The 17,441-nt window shown below is 37.2% G+C and overlaps 2 protein-coding genes across 2 annotated transcripts in view; both read left to right on the top strand.

Moving 5' to 3' along the window:
- The first annotated feature begins 2,704 nt into the window (after positions 1-2,704).
- LOC145999171 (uncharacterized) lies at positions 2,705-3,184 on the top strand. The gene has a single exon (XM_083136104.1). The coding sequence runs from the start codon at positions 2,705-2,707 to the stop codon at positions 3,182-3,184; it is 480 nt and encodes a 159-aa protein (XP_082992230.1).
- A 41-nt stretch (positions 3,185-3,225) lies between these two features.
- The window catches only part of LOC145999170 (glycine receptor subunit alpha-4-like), a 70,775-nt gene continuing 56,559 nt past the window's right edge, over positions 3,226-17,441 (top strand). Inside the window, exons 1-4 of the mRNA XM_083136103.1 lie at positions 3,226-3,320; positions 5,318-5,397; positions 7,401-7,468; positions 10,666-10,895. Coding sequence (XP_082992229.1) covers positions 3,226-3,320; positions 5,318-5,397; positions 7,401-7,468; positions 10,666-10,895 — 473 coding nt within the window. The remainder of the gene's footprint in view (positions 3,321-5,317; positions 5,398-7,400; positions 7,469-10,665; positions 10,896-17,441) is intronic.

Below are 17,441 nucleotides of genomic sequence, written 5' to 3'. Positions count from 1 at the left end.
TCTCACTTTCAGTGCCTTATTAACCTGTTGATAGTAGATCGGAGGCTAATTGCCCTAGAGAGACGAATGAAGTACCGTTATACGCAGAATGAACCATCAATTCGGACTACATACAATTTATGCACATTGAGTGTATATATGGAGGGGGGTGGGGAGGAACAGGAAAATTCCAAAAGCTCAGAAAAAATGTCCTTCCCCACCTCCGCCCCTGTACAACAAAGTACAGGACGTTGTGAAAATACACATGGAAATGATCGCAGGCACGTTTGGAACAAGAAAATAATTGCACTATTATCATATGAGCAATAGAACACTACTTGTAACACCCAAACGACATGTCTGTGCGCCACTGAAACTTGTCAATGCACAGCCACGCATTACAAGAACTTTTCGCTGCACAACCACGATTGTGAGAGACTCAGAACAGCGTAACTTCCTAGAAGTGTGTTATGAGTCTATTTTTGAAAGTTGCAGGTCACATTGCAGTCACGTGACGAACACCTGTACTTGAGTATAAGGATTTCTCTTTCTGCCTGCGGTTTGATCGTTTTTTTTTTTTGTTTTTTTTTGTTAAACCCCCTCCTTCCTCCACCCCTTCCTCCCCCCTTTTTGCCGAAACTGAAAGTACTTTGCAACCTCCTGCTACCGACCAGCAAACTATTCCCAATTCGAGGTTGAACTGCGTTATTATAGTCGAAAAAAAATCCGGCCTTTGATGGACACAATGCTTTTTTTCCTTCAGAAAAAGCCGACAAAATAAGCCGTCATTTTCCCGCCTTTTTTTTTTGGAACACCAAGACATGCTAGAGTCCTTACGTTGCAATATATGTGTTAACAACAATATAAAAGAAAATCGCAATTCTAGAGAATAATAGCGACATTATGACGTAAGAACTACGAACATAACAAGGTATCTCGATCGGCATACTTGGGCACCAAGAGGTGAAGTGATTTTTTACTTCTTATCTCCCACTTTCAGTGCCTTATTAAGTGATTTTTTTCCTTTTATCTCCCACTTTATGTGCCTTATTAAGTGATTTTTTACCTCTTATCTCCCACTTTCAGTGCCTTATTAAGTGATTTTTTACCTCCTATCTCCCACTTTCAGTGCCTTATTAAGTGATTTTTACCTCTTATCTCCCACTTTCAGTGCCTTATTAAGTGATTTTTTTTACCTCTTATCTCCCACTTTCAGTGCCTTATTAAGTGATTTTTACCTGTTATCTCCCACTTTCAGAGCCTTATCAAATAATCCACTTCTCCTATTCCCATTTTCAGCACCTTATTATCTTATTCTTACCCTATTTCGAGTTTCAACCTATTTTTTTGGAGATTTAAATTAATAAACTGCCAAACATTCAATACCATTTTTATGTATGGTATATAACCATTCTAAATGCGCCATAAAATTATCGATCGAAAAATACTACGTAGTAAGCCAAGAGTAGGCGTATAATTTCTTAATGAAGCCTCCTTGTAATTTCTTTCATATGTTATCACCTAACTGTGAGTAACTTGAACCTGTCACCTTCTTTGAGGAATTGAGATGGAAAAGGTTAGTCATCTCAAAGAGGACTCTGACACAAATTATCACCAGACAACCACAATCAACATTAATTTCTCAGCAGTCATCAGGGAATGACGTGTTAGGAGGAAGACTACGTGAATGGACAGCACATGGCCGATAGCAATCTATATAAATTAATTACGACCGTTCTGAAGAACATATCGACATAAATATTCAGTATTCATGATGGCTATTGAGAGCAGGTGTTAGATTGTATTCTGTACCTTGTGGATCTATACCTTAGTTGAAAGTGTGAACTGAATGATGGGAAATTATGCTGTTACAAAAAGTTTTTGGGTTCTGGAAATATTCCGTCATTTGTGGTAAGGATTGCTGGTTAAAAATCAAAGTAGTAGATTGTAATAATGCATAGTTGGATTTTTGTGTTTATATTTAGAGGGTGTCGCCCTATCCTGTGGTATGCAGCTATGCAGTACAGATTCATTGTTGCCACTGACATTTATTTTTTCGTCGGAAAAAGACAAAATTTTTAGAATGGTATGGACAGACTGTATGACAATTGAAGGCAACGGCCGCGCGTGAGACATTCTAGCCAAGAGGAGTGAAGTTCATACAGGGTCCGGCGGAATGAATAGCCTGATTTGAGTCACGTAGTACGGCGTCGCTGTTGCGCCTGCGCAACGACGTGTGTGCGCGCTGCATTGAGGAAGGACTGCCATTTGTAAGTATGGCCTTGTAGAGTTCGGAACATCGAGCATTCGCCGTTGAGGCGTATTTAAAAAATAACGAGTCTCCAATCACCGTGCAGCGGCTCTTTCGTCGCCATTTCCAGGTGGGCCGACATCAGAACGTCCCGGTTCATAGGACGATTGAACGGTGGGCGCAACAATTCAGGACTACTGCATCGTGTGCAAAAATGAAAAGGCCGGGGCGACCAAAGACACAACGGACCCAGGGGCGAGTGGAGGAGGCACGTCAAGCACTGATCCGAAGTCCTCGGCGTTCTGCTGCCAGACATATCTTGGCGCTAGGAATGTCAGATCGTTCCCTGCGGCGCATCATCCATGAAGACCTCCACTTCCACCCCTACAAAATGCAGGTGGCACAGAAACTAACCGAACAAGATAAATATGCCCGACGAACCTTTGCTTGGAACTTTTAGCAGCCGAACCGCAGATGCGAAACAACATACTGATGTCCGATGAGGCTCATTTTGATCTGCACGGTAGTGTCAATAAACAGAATTACAGATACTGGGCGCCATTTAATCCTCGTTGGCTGCATGAGCAATCCCTGCCCAGTGAACGTGTGACGGTGTGGTGCAGTGTGGCATCGTTTGGCATCATCGGTCCATATATTTTTGAGGATCTTCATGGACGTGCGGTAACGGTTAATAGCGATCTCTATGTCCAAATGTTACATGACTTTCTCCTTCCAAGGGTGAACAGAGACATATGGTTCCAACAGGACGGGGCAACAGCCCACACGGCCCGCCGGTCCATGACTGTCTTGCGGCGTCATTTTCCTCGTCGATTGATTTCCCGATTTGGGGACAATCCTTGGCCATCACGGTCGCCCGATTTGTATGCCTATGACTTCTTCTTGTGGGGCTACCTGAAAAGTCAAGTGTACGTCCTCATACCGTGGCTGAACTGAAGGCAAGGATACGTACAGCTGTGGAGGCGATCCCATTGGACATGCTGGAGCGGGTGATCCGAGCTTTCGTTCGCCGCCTGGAAGAATGCGCTGAACGTGATGGCGACCATCTGTCGGGCGTTATCTTCAAAACCAAGTAAAATGGCATATATGGTATGTAATGGCATCTATTATTCTTTGTTTTCAATGTGTATTTCAATAAATTATTCGATTTGTTTCGACGTTCTGTCCTTTTTATATCCTACTATTCATTCTGCCGGACCCTATATTTAGTACAAAAGCAAACAACTATATGTATGTAAATAACGTGATGAATGGTTAGTGAAAGAGGTATAATTCAAGGGGGTGTTAAATCCAGCAAACTAATCCAGCTTAAGTCTGCTGTTTTATAGCATGCTGTCGTTAATGCAAATTTACTGCAAGGAAAAATAAGTGCAAGTTGGAAGTTTGGTATGGCTGTATACGTACGGCATAGAAGATAATCGTTTTTCGATGGAACGAGACCTCAACAAGCAAAAGTTGCTGAGAGAAGTTGTTGATCTTCATCTCAACTAATCATAGCCAACCCCAAAATAAGTTTCTATAAAATCACCCACATCTAAACCCCCACCCCCCACCCCCACCCCCCCTATCATCTTCAACCACCCTGGATTTCAGAATGGTTGTCATACCTATATACAGGGTGTACCAGAAGTGATAGCGCAAACTGAAAGGGTGAAACGTAGACGATACTAGAAGCAAAAAAGTCTTAGTAAACATGGAGCCGGAAATAAACAGTTTGCTACATAATTGCGAATGTGACACTAACTTGATTGTTTGTACACATCGTATGCTTTTCACGTGTGAGATGCCATAGGCCTACTTAGTAACAAATAACAGAATTAAAAGATTCACCTCGTTAGACATTACTGTTGCTGTTATTACCAAGGACTATTGTACTGCACAGTATGTTACATGTTCGGCAGTGTTCAGTTTCAAACAAAGAAACCTCGGAGTGTACGATGTGCACAAACAATTAAGTCAGTGACGGATCGTAACTATACATTCACAATTATCTCGCACCGAGCCCATGTTTACTGAGACTTTTTTTGTATCGTGTACTTTTCACCGTTTCAGTTTGCGCTATCACTTCTGATACACCCTGTGTAACATACTCAAGATAACAATAGTAACATAACTAAAACTAACCACAAACTAACATAAAAACTCAACATTAAGCTACATTACTATAGATCGACCACAAGGAAAAAAACCTTGGGACGAGAAGTCCCCGCGCAACTTTCCCTTCTTCCCTCCACCTCGGGCCATAAGGAAGCATGGTTAACTCTCCCCCTCCCTTACTCGCGGGGGTACGGTGCACATGACTCGCGGGTCTGCGCAGGTTGTTTTGCTCGTGGTTCCACTATAATAGATTATTATTTAATTACCAAATATACTAAAATCCTTAAATAAATAAAAAAATACTTTACCAAAGACCTATTCCGGTCATCAGAATGGGTCAATACAATAATATAAACTTGAAGATACCAATGTATGTATAGAATACTATACTTTTTCGTATTTTTTATTTTTGTATGTATGTCACCATTAAGCCTTGTTTCCATGATATGAAAAACTCAATATGCTGACCAAGGCAGAAATTTATTTTATTATAAAACATAAACTAAACGTAACGTTTCAACATTCTAGCAAGGTCTTCTTCAGACTCTGCAGCAAGTACAAATGTGTTTGTTTGGTGTTTGGTTTGTACTTGGTGCAGAGTCTGAAGAAGACCTTGCTAGAAGGTTGAAACGTTACGTTTAGTTTATGTTTTATAATAAAATAAATTTCTGCCTTGGTCAGCATATTGAGTTTTTGTATGTATGTAGTAAATTGAAAATAAAGATGTAAAAACGAAGATTAAAAAGGCTCTGTAACCGTTAAATTCAGGAAACTGACGTCCTGGTTTATTTAAAGGTACCAGGATATTAAGCGCATACCCTCGAATGTATGCGATTGGAGGCGCGCTTAATTTGCCCCCCCCCCCCCCCCCCGTTTTTCATCTCCTCTACACTCTGTACACGTTTCTCAGTGTTGCACGGCGACAATCGAAATATATGATACCAAAGTTTGCTTTGTTGTTTTAATTTCCAGGATTCGAGCCGTGTTGGGTATCCATGGAGATTTCTGTTTCAACCAAACAACGAGAATGGACCTTCCACCTATGGAAAATGGTGAGTTTTTATTATTTCCTTTTTCTAGAAACTATCGAAGTTGAAGATTTGTCATTGAATTCCGCAGAGAATAACGTGGTACTGCTGGTCTTACTGTGACAGTGTAACTATAGGTAACACTATTTGTTTTCTGGTAATGAATGCAGGATAGTGAAGAAATAAAGGTTTATCAACATAATTTAAATTAAATGTTTAAGTTTAAGTTTTTAATACATTATATAGAGAGAAAATAGCGCAATATATTATTTCGTTTAATTTTTCTATTCAAAATTGTATTCAATAGGTTCCTGCAGCAGACCAACTCCTATATTATTGTGTTTTTAGCGAACCAATAGGAAGAGGGGTGCCACTACTAACACCCCTAAATTCGCCATTGGTCATATTGAATATTTTGCATTTGTATTTTTACGCATCACTCAACTTAAATAGTGATCTCAAAATGGCAGTGGCGTGGCGTGACTATTTCAAAAGTGTTACCGGCTATCAGTACGACAATTATGCCTGCTAGGCGTTATCACTATCACCCCCCCCCCCGGTAAACAAAACATTTCTTCGAGCTACATATTTGTTCATTTCCTTCTTGTTTTGCAAGAACTACCACTCATGAAACAGTTACCACGAAAATCCAATGAATAGTGGTAGACCCTTGTCACTTCTTCATCTGTCTCTGTTTCTTTGCAATGAGGTGCGAAGGGGAAGAAGTAGTACCACACTTTTCTCGGGTCAGTTGGACGTGTGTGTGGTGAGCACTGAGCAGACGACAGAACTCCGCTCCTTTGTGGAAGGGAAGCTGTACGTACGACTGTTGCCAACTTAGTATTTTGGAGCAACATTTGTCCAAATCACGAATCACACAAAGGTCCAAGGAACTATATTTTCGTCTATTACCTAACTGGTCTCAGTTGAAGTTCGATCCAGCCTTGGCTCTGCAGTCTACCTCTAGTTGCTTCACAGAAATGGTATTCCTATTTTAGGCGTGATTTAGCTCTTTTCTGCCAATTAGATGTGTCAACACTGGCTGATCCGGTAGGCCTGAACGGCAACAGGGTCCCTTAACAGGCATACGAAAAAAAAACATAGCACATATGCTCCAAAGTCCTTCCCCGCTCTTTCTTTGCATTGGCGCTATCTTCTCCCTTGTTGCCTCTTCAGGGTAGCGGAACGACCTCCCTCTTCGCTTTTGTCGGTTGCAGGAAAAATGTACTAGGCAATATCTACTCGACGGCAACGGTGTTCATTAACGTATTTAACAATGTTGTCATTTTATTGAAACAACTTTTTAATTCTTTACATTTTGCTGTTACCTGCGGTAACACCGGCTACATGCACGCCACGCCTCTGCGAAAAGAATTTTTCTCTTGGTTTGTATTGGATTTGACCCTTCTGTAGTTAGGGATCAAATTTTAGTATTTTAAATTGTATGTCACATGGCCCATGCCTATTCACGAGAGTTTGATACTTTGGAACCGATTTTTGAGGAAGTTGTTTTCCATTATTTTCGCACGACAAATACCAATACTTAAACTCCCGTGCGATGGTAGGCGTGAAAATAAATCTCCTGTTAGAACCATGTTCAAATAAAAGGTAAAAAATCGTGCGAAAACATAAATTTGCAAGTGGTTTCATGTAGCTGTGGGAATTATTCCATGTATAACACACATTGTAGTTTTCTCTTGGATAAAATGTTGGAAAATCTGCATAAATATGGTACATTTTGTTTTTATAAGCCTAAAGCACAAGTATGTTCGATTTGTACGCTACTGTTGTGTAAGTTGTTTTATTTCACGAAAAAGGCCCCGATTTGCATTTTATGCCAAATTCGCATTATTTCGCAATATAGAATGGCTAAAAATGCGTTCAGAACATATCACTGCACATTGATAAACACTTTTTTGCAGCAATTATCATTTTCGTTTTCATTGCGTTTGTGAAACATCAAGCCATAACGGATTAGATCTTACCATTTGACGTTATCCATTGCTATCAAAGTGTTATTCTTGCAGGCGAGTCGACTATGGTTCTTCTGAATTTGGAGTTGGTGAGGAAACTAGAGGTTGATGAGTCTCACGGGGTAAGTCTTTATGTAGTACCTCTGTCTGTAAGAGGTAGGCAACACCATGAGCCTACCAGTGCTTTCCGCTGTTCAGGGTTTTCAAAATAGAATTCCCGGACTATAAAAGCGCACTTACTAGAAAACTGTTACACCGAAATTATTCAGGTAGTAACATTAGGAGAAGAGAGATAATTTTTGTAGATGTAAGACGGTCCTCCAACATACACAGGGATATCTCACTCGGTATCCGTGTCAGTCACGATGTTGACAACATCAAATACAGTTTAAACGTTTTTCGTGGGTCAAATGAAATCATATCCAAACATGTCATCGATCTCAGGAAAACTGATTCTTGAATTAAAAAGGAAAGACAGTAGTTTTGACAATTTATTAAGATATCTCTAATTATTGAATATTTCTAATATTCAAACTTACAAGAAAGAAAGACCTTTAATATTACAATAGTTCAACTGATAAATCATAGTATGTATGTGGTCAATACATAATGAACAATAGTTTTTGTTTTCGTCCTTAGACGTCTAACATTGTCTATTTTATCGCACACCTTCAACAGACTCTTTAATTCTTTTAAATTATATCAATACTATTACTGCAAATATGTGAACAGTAAATGTTTGGTATTTTTCTTTACAATAAAACAGTGTATGGATTATTTAATATTAAAGTAAGTACTCTGCAAAGACAAAATAGTAAGCTTTCAGTTTAGATATAATATAACAATAAACTACTTCTTGCGTTTTAAGATTATATCAAGTTCACACAAATTTGATTCATTCTAAGAATTTGTGTCTAATTTTACAATACTCTTCCGTACAATTTGCTTTCAGTCTTAAATCTTCACAGTTCTCCAGACTTTCTAGTTTACTCTAATCAACAATGCTTCCAATTACCTTTCCCTGATATCGTCTCTACAATAATATCTCAAAGTCATCTTACTAAGAATCTGTAATATACGAGTATTTTGGTAATTTAGCTTGTACCATCCTGACTCTGCCTGCTCAAAACAAACCTCTATGTTCCTGAGTATCATAGATTATGGAATTATCATCAATCAAACATGACATCTTAAGACATCTTTTCGAAGATATTTCCATTAAACTTGTTTAGATGTTGCAGTCCCTGATGATTGGGTGTCCTCGTCTTGCAATTTTCATCCTGGCACACTCTCTCTCACTCACGCTAATAATTGTATTGCTAATGTTTTAGCCAGTAACACTCACTAAGATTTCAATGTTGACAGTCTCGGTCAAAATGCTCGGCATTCTTTCTCACAGTCTTACCCTTTTGAATCAGCAACTTCCATTAAAACATTTCTAAAATAAACACCCTTTGATTAATTAAATTCAGTACAATAAGAGGGACGTTTGCTACTTACAAATGTTTTGTATAGCCTATACTAGTACCAAATGAAAGAACTATTGTAGTAGGCTATAGTGCACAATAGACCCGTGGTTAACTTCTTCTTTGGGAAGGTTGACTTCTTCTTTCTTCTGTAGAGCGGTTAACTTCTTCTTCTTTTTTCTATGGAGTGGTTTACTTCTTCTTTGGGAAAGTTGACTTCTTCTTCTATGAAACGGTTAACTTCTTTGGGAAATTTGACTTCTTCTATAGAAGGATTAACTTCTTCTTCTATTCTTCTATAGAAGGATCAACTTCTTCGTCTATTCTTTTGTAGAAGTCTTAACTACTTCTTCTATAGAAGGATCAACTTCTTCTTCCATTCTTCTGTAGAAGGATTAACTACTTCTTCTATTCTTCTGTAGAAGGATTAACTACTTCTTCTATTCTTCTGTAGAAGGATTAACTACTTCTTCTATTCTCCTATAAAAGGCTTATCTACTTATACGTGGAAAGATTAACTTCTTTTCTTTGGCATGAAGCCCAAATACACCTAATTTATTTTGGGGCGACAAATCTTGATATAGCGCCAATATAACAACCAGAGGACAACCAAGGATCGCTAATATAACAGCGCTAGCTTTGGTCTGGTGCGACTAAGGTCAAATAGCGCAACCGCAGTGCTTTGAGGCGACAAATATTGATATAGCGCCACCAAGGAGACTAACCAAAAATCTAACGAGAAGTTTCATTCTCGCCAGACAGAAAAGACACGGATTTGAATCAGCATCTTGACTTATTTACTCCCCTATATGTACAGTTCATGAGGATTATGTTAATCATTATATTTCCTCTATTACTTTATGTTCCTTACTCTATATTTACAATGATTTAATCTTCACTCATTATCTTTCATTTGTTTTGTCTAATTTCAATCACTTTCTGGCTCCTCTTATTTCATTAGTAAATTTACTTTCCGCCTTTCAGTCGCGCTGCCATCTATTGTTGTTTCCGCCAACTGTTTCTCCCTGTGTTTATCATTGGGTTCGGCCGTTTAGGCGCGTAACAACTTTCTTACATCACTTACCATAGGAGCTTTCCTTTATCGTATTTCCGTGTTGTATACACACAGTATTGCCAGGTCGAACTTTGATTTTTAACGCGGATATGTATACGGATTTCCACTAGAATTCAACTTTCTTTATTTCGTTTTTTCATCCGTATTTATAATTTTAATTTTATTTTTGGATATTGAAGTTTGTATTTTTTAATAACTATAAATTATTTTCGTTAATTCAAATTGTTTTTCTTCAATTTGATTGTGAAATATATGTTATTTGGTGATTTTATTGTTCAAGGTTTTCCTAGCGTTGTGCTATAAGGGAGACCCTGACTTCAGTTGTCTCCCTTATCGCACAAAGTAAGGACAACCTTGTGTTGTGACGTCACTGGAGGAATGCCTACGTTGTTAGGTTAGGTCTGTTAGGTTTGGTTCTCTTAGCATAAATACTTTGTAAATGTATTATTTATGCGAGGATAATTAAACCCAACAAGCCTTACATAACAACTTAGGCATCTAGCCTTACATCTGCACATAAATTAGGCTAATTATGTTTCATTTATAATGGAGCTTCCACAAACTTAATACTAGTTTTTTTTCACTTCCCATCGTTCCCTCACCCTAAATCCTACATTTCTGGAATCCTTGATTCATACCCTTTCAAACGATGTATGATACATGCTTCTATTAGGAAGGATCGACTCGACATCCTTACCTTGTAAAAAATTTGGAACATGTTATTGAAATTGGACACTAATATGTCACCACGAGTTTCCTAACAACTTCTACTTTGCAGGAAATCATCTTCTACAGCACGATTCGTCTTCTATGGCAGGACTCGAGGTTATTGCAAGGTGTGGACTTTGGCAGTGGTCACATGAGAGCTGTGAGCGACTCTGAGATGGACTGCATGTGGGTGCCTGATATTGTCTTCAGTCCAATGAAGGAGCTAAAAATAACTCCAGGAATCAAGAGCGTAAAGAAGATTTTTGTCATTAGCTCAGGACAAGTCTTCTTCGAAATGGGGTGAGTAGATACTGAGAACACTTTCTATGTAGCTGGTATTCTGCGAAGATTAAACATACATATATATTTTATTCGCCGTCGCTTCAATGCTTTTTTAGCCTAATCGCTCGAATGAGGATAAATGACGAGGACATTAAATTAATGCAGTAATACTCGAGAAGCGATTATCAAGTCATGACTCGAACCCAGAACCTTTGATGGCGAAATTGTAGGTTGATCACTCAATACATTCGGTCACCAAGGGGACTAGGTATCAAGATACGAGTATGTGATATACCTGCCTGACTACTAGATTTTGTGGCCTTCCCTACCTAATACTAAACTAGTTAGTGGGTCATTCCACATCAAATCAACGCCAAAAATTATGATTTTGTCACCCACCATCTCCGATTTCGATGAAAATTGGTATACACCCTTCCTTTATGATTGAAAGAAACCCCCTAATTTTTTTCTCTCTATCTGAAACGGTTTTCATTTTACAGCACTTTGAAATGTCATTAAATCAATGTTGTCTGTCACTCTTGAGACCCTCGACACAAGATACCCTACCCTTCCTTACATTGTAAATAGTTGATACGGTGAATCAGAGAAAGCAGCACAAGGTGTGCAAGGTAAAAGACTTGTAATATATACGAATGGCAGTCTAAATAAGCGGTAAAGTGATTTGAGAAGATGAAAAATAATAGAATACGGCATAAGATGATAAAGAAAATACATAAAGATAATAAATTAATGTAAATACTTGTTAAATAAAACTATTACTCATGCGTAAATTGACAAGACATTTAAAGAAGTGAAAGTACCGATATAAATTTGTGTCTCCTAACAGATCAATTATTACGATCCCCTTGGTGGATTTTTTTATTACACGAGTTGTGGAGAACAGTATAGGTGGTAGCGCTTTCTAATCGACGCCCCAAGGTGGGTTACTAGATTGAACATTATACGAGTATTGGGAAAGGAAAAGGCAAAACTTTCTACGATTTAGTCGACTCGAATACGGCAATTAATAAAGCAAAATATCTGTGATATAAGAAGCTAAGTCCAGATCCAGAAAGAAGTCCCAGCTCGAGTTCAGAAGGAAGCACAAGTCCAGAAGGAAGTCCAAGGACGTCCCAACTCGAGTTCAGAAGGAAATCCAAGTCAAGACCCAGATCCTGTAGAAATCCCACACAAGTGAATGTGAAGTGACGACAAGCAAATAAGAACCATAGCAATTGAAATTTCTGTAAATGTCCGATTACTTCTATATGAATATATTCTTATGTGTTCTCAACTATAATCTTCATGTACAAAGAAAGATATAATATAATCGATTAACTGTCTCCATTGGTAGGCTTACTGTCTGATTTCATTTCTAACAAGAACCCTACCCTGAAGATGTCCTAGCTGTGGTAAAAGGATGTGCACCTTAGGGAGGTAGCAAATTATCATTGCCATCATTGTGACACTTAAACACAACACTTACAAAGCGATGCAAATTAAGCAAAATATAACTTTTTACGCACTCACATAATTTAAGAATTCAGTGTTTAGTATGTTAATTATAAAAATAAATGCTTGTTATTCTATGACGTCATAATTTGATGAACTCAATTTTGTAGTCGTTTATAATGGTTATTGACTAACCTTAAGACATTTGAGTGTTGGTTGCTAGGTTATGTTTATTGATTTTGACAGCGGATGTACGTTAATTTTAAAATGAATAGTATATCATATGAATGTATACAAAACTTACCGCAACTGGGGATAGATAAATTATTAGAACTTTATAATGTGATATGGACTAGTGGACAAGTTCCTCTTCAATGGAAGGAAATTGTGATAATTTCAATCCTTAAACCAGGAAAAACAACAGGAAAAATTATCGTCCAATAGCACTAGCGTCATGCTTATCAAAAATTTATGAACATCTTATACTTAATAGAATTACTTGGTGGATTGAATATAACAATATATTACCAAAATATCAAATGGGGTTCGGAAGAGGAATGGGGACAATAGATGTTTTGACTACACTTATTTTAGACATATGGTTGGCAATTGTTCGTCGCGAATTTTGTGTAGTTGTTTTCATGGATCTTTCTTGTGCATATGATGTAGTCCTTATAGATTTGCTTGTTAAAAAACTAAAAAATCTCAATCATCCAAAGCAATTTATTAAAAGTATAGTGGGATTATTGCTACAGACAAAAAAATATGTTCGTTACGGCCATCAACTTTCAAATGCTCGCACAACTAGTCAAGGACTTCAGCAAGGTGCGGCGTTAAGTCCAACATTATTTAATTTGTATACTTACGATCTTGGTAAACAAGTATTGAAGTATGCTAGATTATTGCAATATGCAGATGATATTGTTATATACAAAAGCAGCAAGAATCTATCTGATGGTATAGAGAAAACACAACTGACTTTAAATGAATTATGCACATGGTGTGATTACAATGGCATAAACATTAATGTAGAAAAATCATCTGTAATTGTGTTCCATAGAAGAAGATTACAAACTCCAATTGTGTTAGACATTAATGGATCACACATTTAACAAACTAGGACACACACATTTCTTGGCATTATGTTTGATGATAAGTTGAAAAGGAAAGCCCAAGTAGAACACATGGAAGAAAAGGCGCTTAAGGCGTTCAACATTATAAAATGTCTCACAGTCAAGAAAAAGCAGATCCTAGACTACTCCACATTGTTCACAAGCAAATGCTAAACTCAAGATTAGTATATGGCTCTTTCTTGATTAACAATAATCTAGGCATTTGGGAAAATATCTTCAATACAATATCATAGTTTATGTAGAATCTTTGATCTATGGAAAGGAACACCGAAACAGGTTATGTTTGTTGAAGTAGGAGAAACACCATTTCATCTACGGGCGCAATATCTTGCGAGAAAATTCTTAATGGAAAAGATGTCTTCCACATACAGTCCGATAATAGCAAAAATATTCACTTTTACAACCCTTAATGTCATCAAATCGTAGAGCTAAATATAAATTAAATCTTCCAATCTTATTCACAGCATACAAGTCGATTAAGTATTTCATACCGAAAGTTATTAGATTTTCAATGTCTCCGTGCTTTACGACAGACTATTTTAAATTAGCAACAATACTTCCCGTTCACTTTCCTCCATATCCAGATAAAGATACACGAACGTCAATGCCAAGTATGGTGAATAACATATTCATGGAATATGTACACTCTGTAGCGCATGAAGAGTTTAATATATATACAGACGCATCAAAGTCCGCAGCTGGTAACACTGTAGCTGCAATATATTGTAATAATCTAATGGAATACAAAATCTACCCATTACCAGCAGAATTTTTAATGTTCACGGCGGAAGCGTTTGCTATTCGTCAAGCATTGTTGTATATACAGGAGAAAAACCTCAAGAGGGTAGTGATCGCCACTGATTCAGCGTCATTCTTACACTCCCTGGAGTCGATAACAGCTGATTACTATGTATACTGGTACATTGTTAACATAAAAATTTTGTATCACAAACTAAGCAACTCAGGTTATAGTATTTCTTTTGTCTGGACTCCTGGGCATACATCCATAGAAGGAAACCACAGAGCAGCTGAAGAATCAAGTCACTGATCGCTTCGAATTAAATTTTCTCAAAAGCGCTAGAGTCGCATGCTAAAACAGAATTGTTGAAAAGTTGGCAGAAACAATGGACAATTACAGGGAAGACTAATGGGTGAAAATATTATTCAATTCAACCACTTATACCTAAAGAACCTTGGTATCAAGATATTAACCTTTGAAGAAACTCTTTAACAAGCCTTCTTAGATGTCGGCTAAATTACACCCTAGCCCCTAAAGACTTGTACACTAGGAAGATTGTGCAATCCCCAATCTGTCAGTGTGGTGCAACTGAAGGAACACCTGATCATATCATATTTCAATGTCGTCTTAATGTAACTACGCGTGATTATTTCTTAAGAGATCTAAAAGAAGCAGGATAAATGGCGCATACGCCTTGTCAGCACTTTTGAGGAACCCAACTAAGAAAATAATAAATGTACTTACCAACTATATTGTGAGAGAAAATATTGTATTAAAAAATTATGAAATGTAAAACAAATGTAACTGTTGCATAGCTGAAAAGCTACAACCAAATATACATTTATAAAAAAAATGTTTTAATTTGTGTACTCGAGCATTAATTTCAAGATGAATACAGTATTATTTCTAACAAGAAGTTTACTTTCGAGTGCAAGTGTGTGATATTAATATCAGCTGAAGTGTTAAGGTATTCTGACGGTGACGCCGCCAGCCTGAAATAAGTGTTGGACTATGGATTTCGGAGTCAAATTCTCGGGGGGCTAAGTGGCTATCAGGCATTTACTTAATACGTTACTACGGTACAGTTTTCCCAGTGAAAAGTAAGTTAAATCACTGAGATGTTGCATTTTGTTCCATCATACAAAAGTACTTTATTGCACGAATCTTTCATGTAAAAAAAATGCAATCATTATTTTGTTTTCTTTTCTTAAGTCATTATTGAGTGGAATAATATCACAGATTTGAACAGTACAAAATACACCATAAAACTACACTCATCAACTCGCAAGATATAGGTATAAATACTACATACTATGTAAAAGGTGTGAATACTTTTTTGTTAAAATGAGAAAATGAATCACAGCAAAAAACTACGATAAGATACGTCTGTTCGTATGAGCAGCTACAACATTGTTTAAATCCAAAAATTTTGCAAGCTCTTTCTCAAAGGACAGAATAGATAGAGCACTCAACATCTCGTTACCAATTCGATTACAAAGGTAACACTTGAATTGCCGCAAACAGTCGTTGATGGGAGTATGCACATTTCAATAACGCAAACCTTATAAAGTTCGTAAAAGACAGTTCTTAAAGTTATAAAACTATTCCAGACAGCTGCTGAAGTGTCTTTATTTTGAGTCCCTTTCTGCTTCATAGTGTGCCATGACTCTGAACCAGTGATTTACTCACACACACCCAACATCCCCTAAAATGTTCCACAAGGAGCCAATTTTATAGTCATTTGGCCTTCAAATATACACTTACACCACTCTAAACACGAACTTACACCCCCCATTAAAAACATCTAGATGAACCTATGCTATAAACTGTCTAAACCACAACAGTAGGGAGTGGTGAAAATTGCAGTTTTCCATGCTTCAGAAATGCGACTCTAAGTTAATAAAGTAGGCATCAACTAGACAATACCACCCTTGATAAATGAATTATACCATTTTCTCTGCCATAATGAAATATCTTACGTTTTCTTGTTCAACGACTGGAATTCAGAACTTAGGACTAAAAAACGGGAAGGATGTGGAAATACCGTCCACTTACGAGATGCCACTCTCAAGGAAAAAACATATTTTCACTACAAATTCATCTCCAATGGGAGACAAATACATTGACATAAAAGTAATGAATAGAGTTGCAACTCTTGCACTGTCCATTTTGATTACTGAAAATAACTGCTGAAGATCAAAAGTTTATTTCAGAATATAGTATGCATAAATTCTGATCAGAATTGGATCAATAGTTTTGGATGTGTTCTCTTGTACAGAATCAAATTTGGCCGCTATGACGGTTCTGCAGAAATAATTTTCTAACTTCGTAAACGATAGTTAAGTAACATGTACGCAGGACTAGGATGGCGAGTAATAAATTTGCCCAATCGTGATGATTTTCGTTCGCACCGTATTGCAATGATTAGTTGCTTGGATTTGTATTAAGGTCCACTATGTGCACAGAGGCTAACCGGGACGAGAGCTACAGCATTTAATGGAATCAGAAGCACTTAATGGAATGTTACTTCCACGGGAATCGAACCCGGGACCCCATGATATCAAGGCAGCAGTTTTATTATAATAATAATAATAATAATAATAATAATTCATTTATTTAGCGGGCGAGGTTCAGTCGTCGGCTGCTCTGCCACCTAACCCTTGTCATGTGCTACATAAGAAAATATAAGTATATATTCCTCAAAGATATTAAAATTTTCATTTACAGTTCGAATGTAAACATAATATATGAGTACAGATGGAAAGCTTGATTACACTAAAGAGAAAATAACTTTAAAAAATCACATTATCTACAATTACGAATATTCTCATTTCAGTAATATTAGTCATAAGATAATATAAATGTGAAAGAACAAGAAAATATTTTAAAAAAATACAAATGTGAAAAGAAAAAATGTAAATGTGAATGTTAACATAAGGTTGAATTTAAGTAATAATAATAATAATAATAATAATAATTTGAAGATATTAATAAAATTCCAATAGTTGCAGTTATAGAATATGAGTGATTTGTCGTTTGTTGAGTGCCAGTTCACTTCTAGTATGTGCTACTGTTCTGCTGCTGTTCCTGTAGAAGCATTTCTTTCAATTTAATTTTGAAACTCTTATTGAGTTTTATGGATTTAACATTTGTTGGTAGTGCATTCCATGCTTTCGGGGCAGATATAGAAAAGGATGAGGTATATAGCGCAGTCGAATGGTGAGGAATGTCAAGTTCGTT

Source organism: Lepisma saccharinum, chromosome 15 (assembly GCF_977018435.1).
Source record: "Lepisma saccharinum chromosome 15, izLepSacc3.1, whole genome shotgun sequence".
Classification (NCBI taxonomy): Eukaryota; Metazoa; Arthropoda; class Insecta; order Zygentoma; family Lepismatidae; genus Lepisma; species Lepisma saccharinum.
This window is presented reverse-complemented; position numbering and strand designations above follow the sequence as displayed.

Coding starts and splice junctions, on each gene's coding strand:
- LOC145999171 (XM_083136104.1), top strand. CDS start 2,705: ATGCGAAACAACATACTGATGTCCGATGAGGCTCATTTTGATCTGCAC.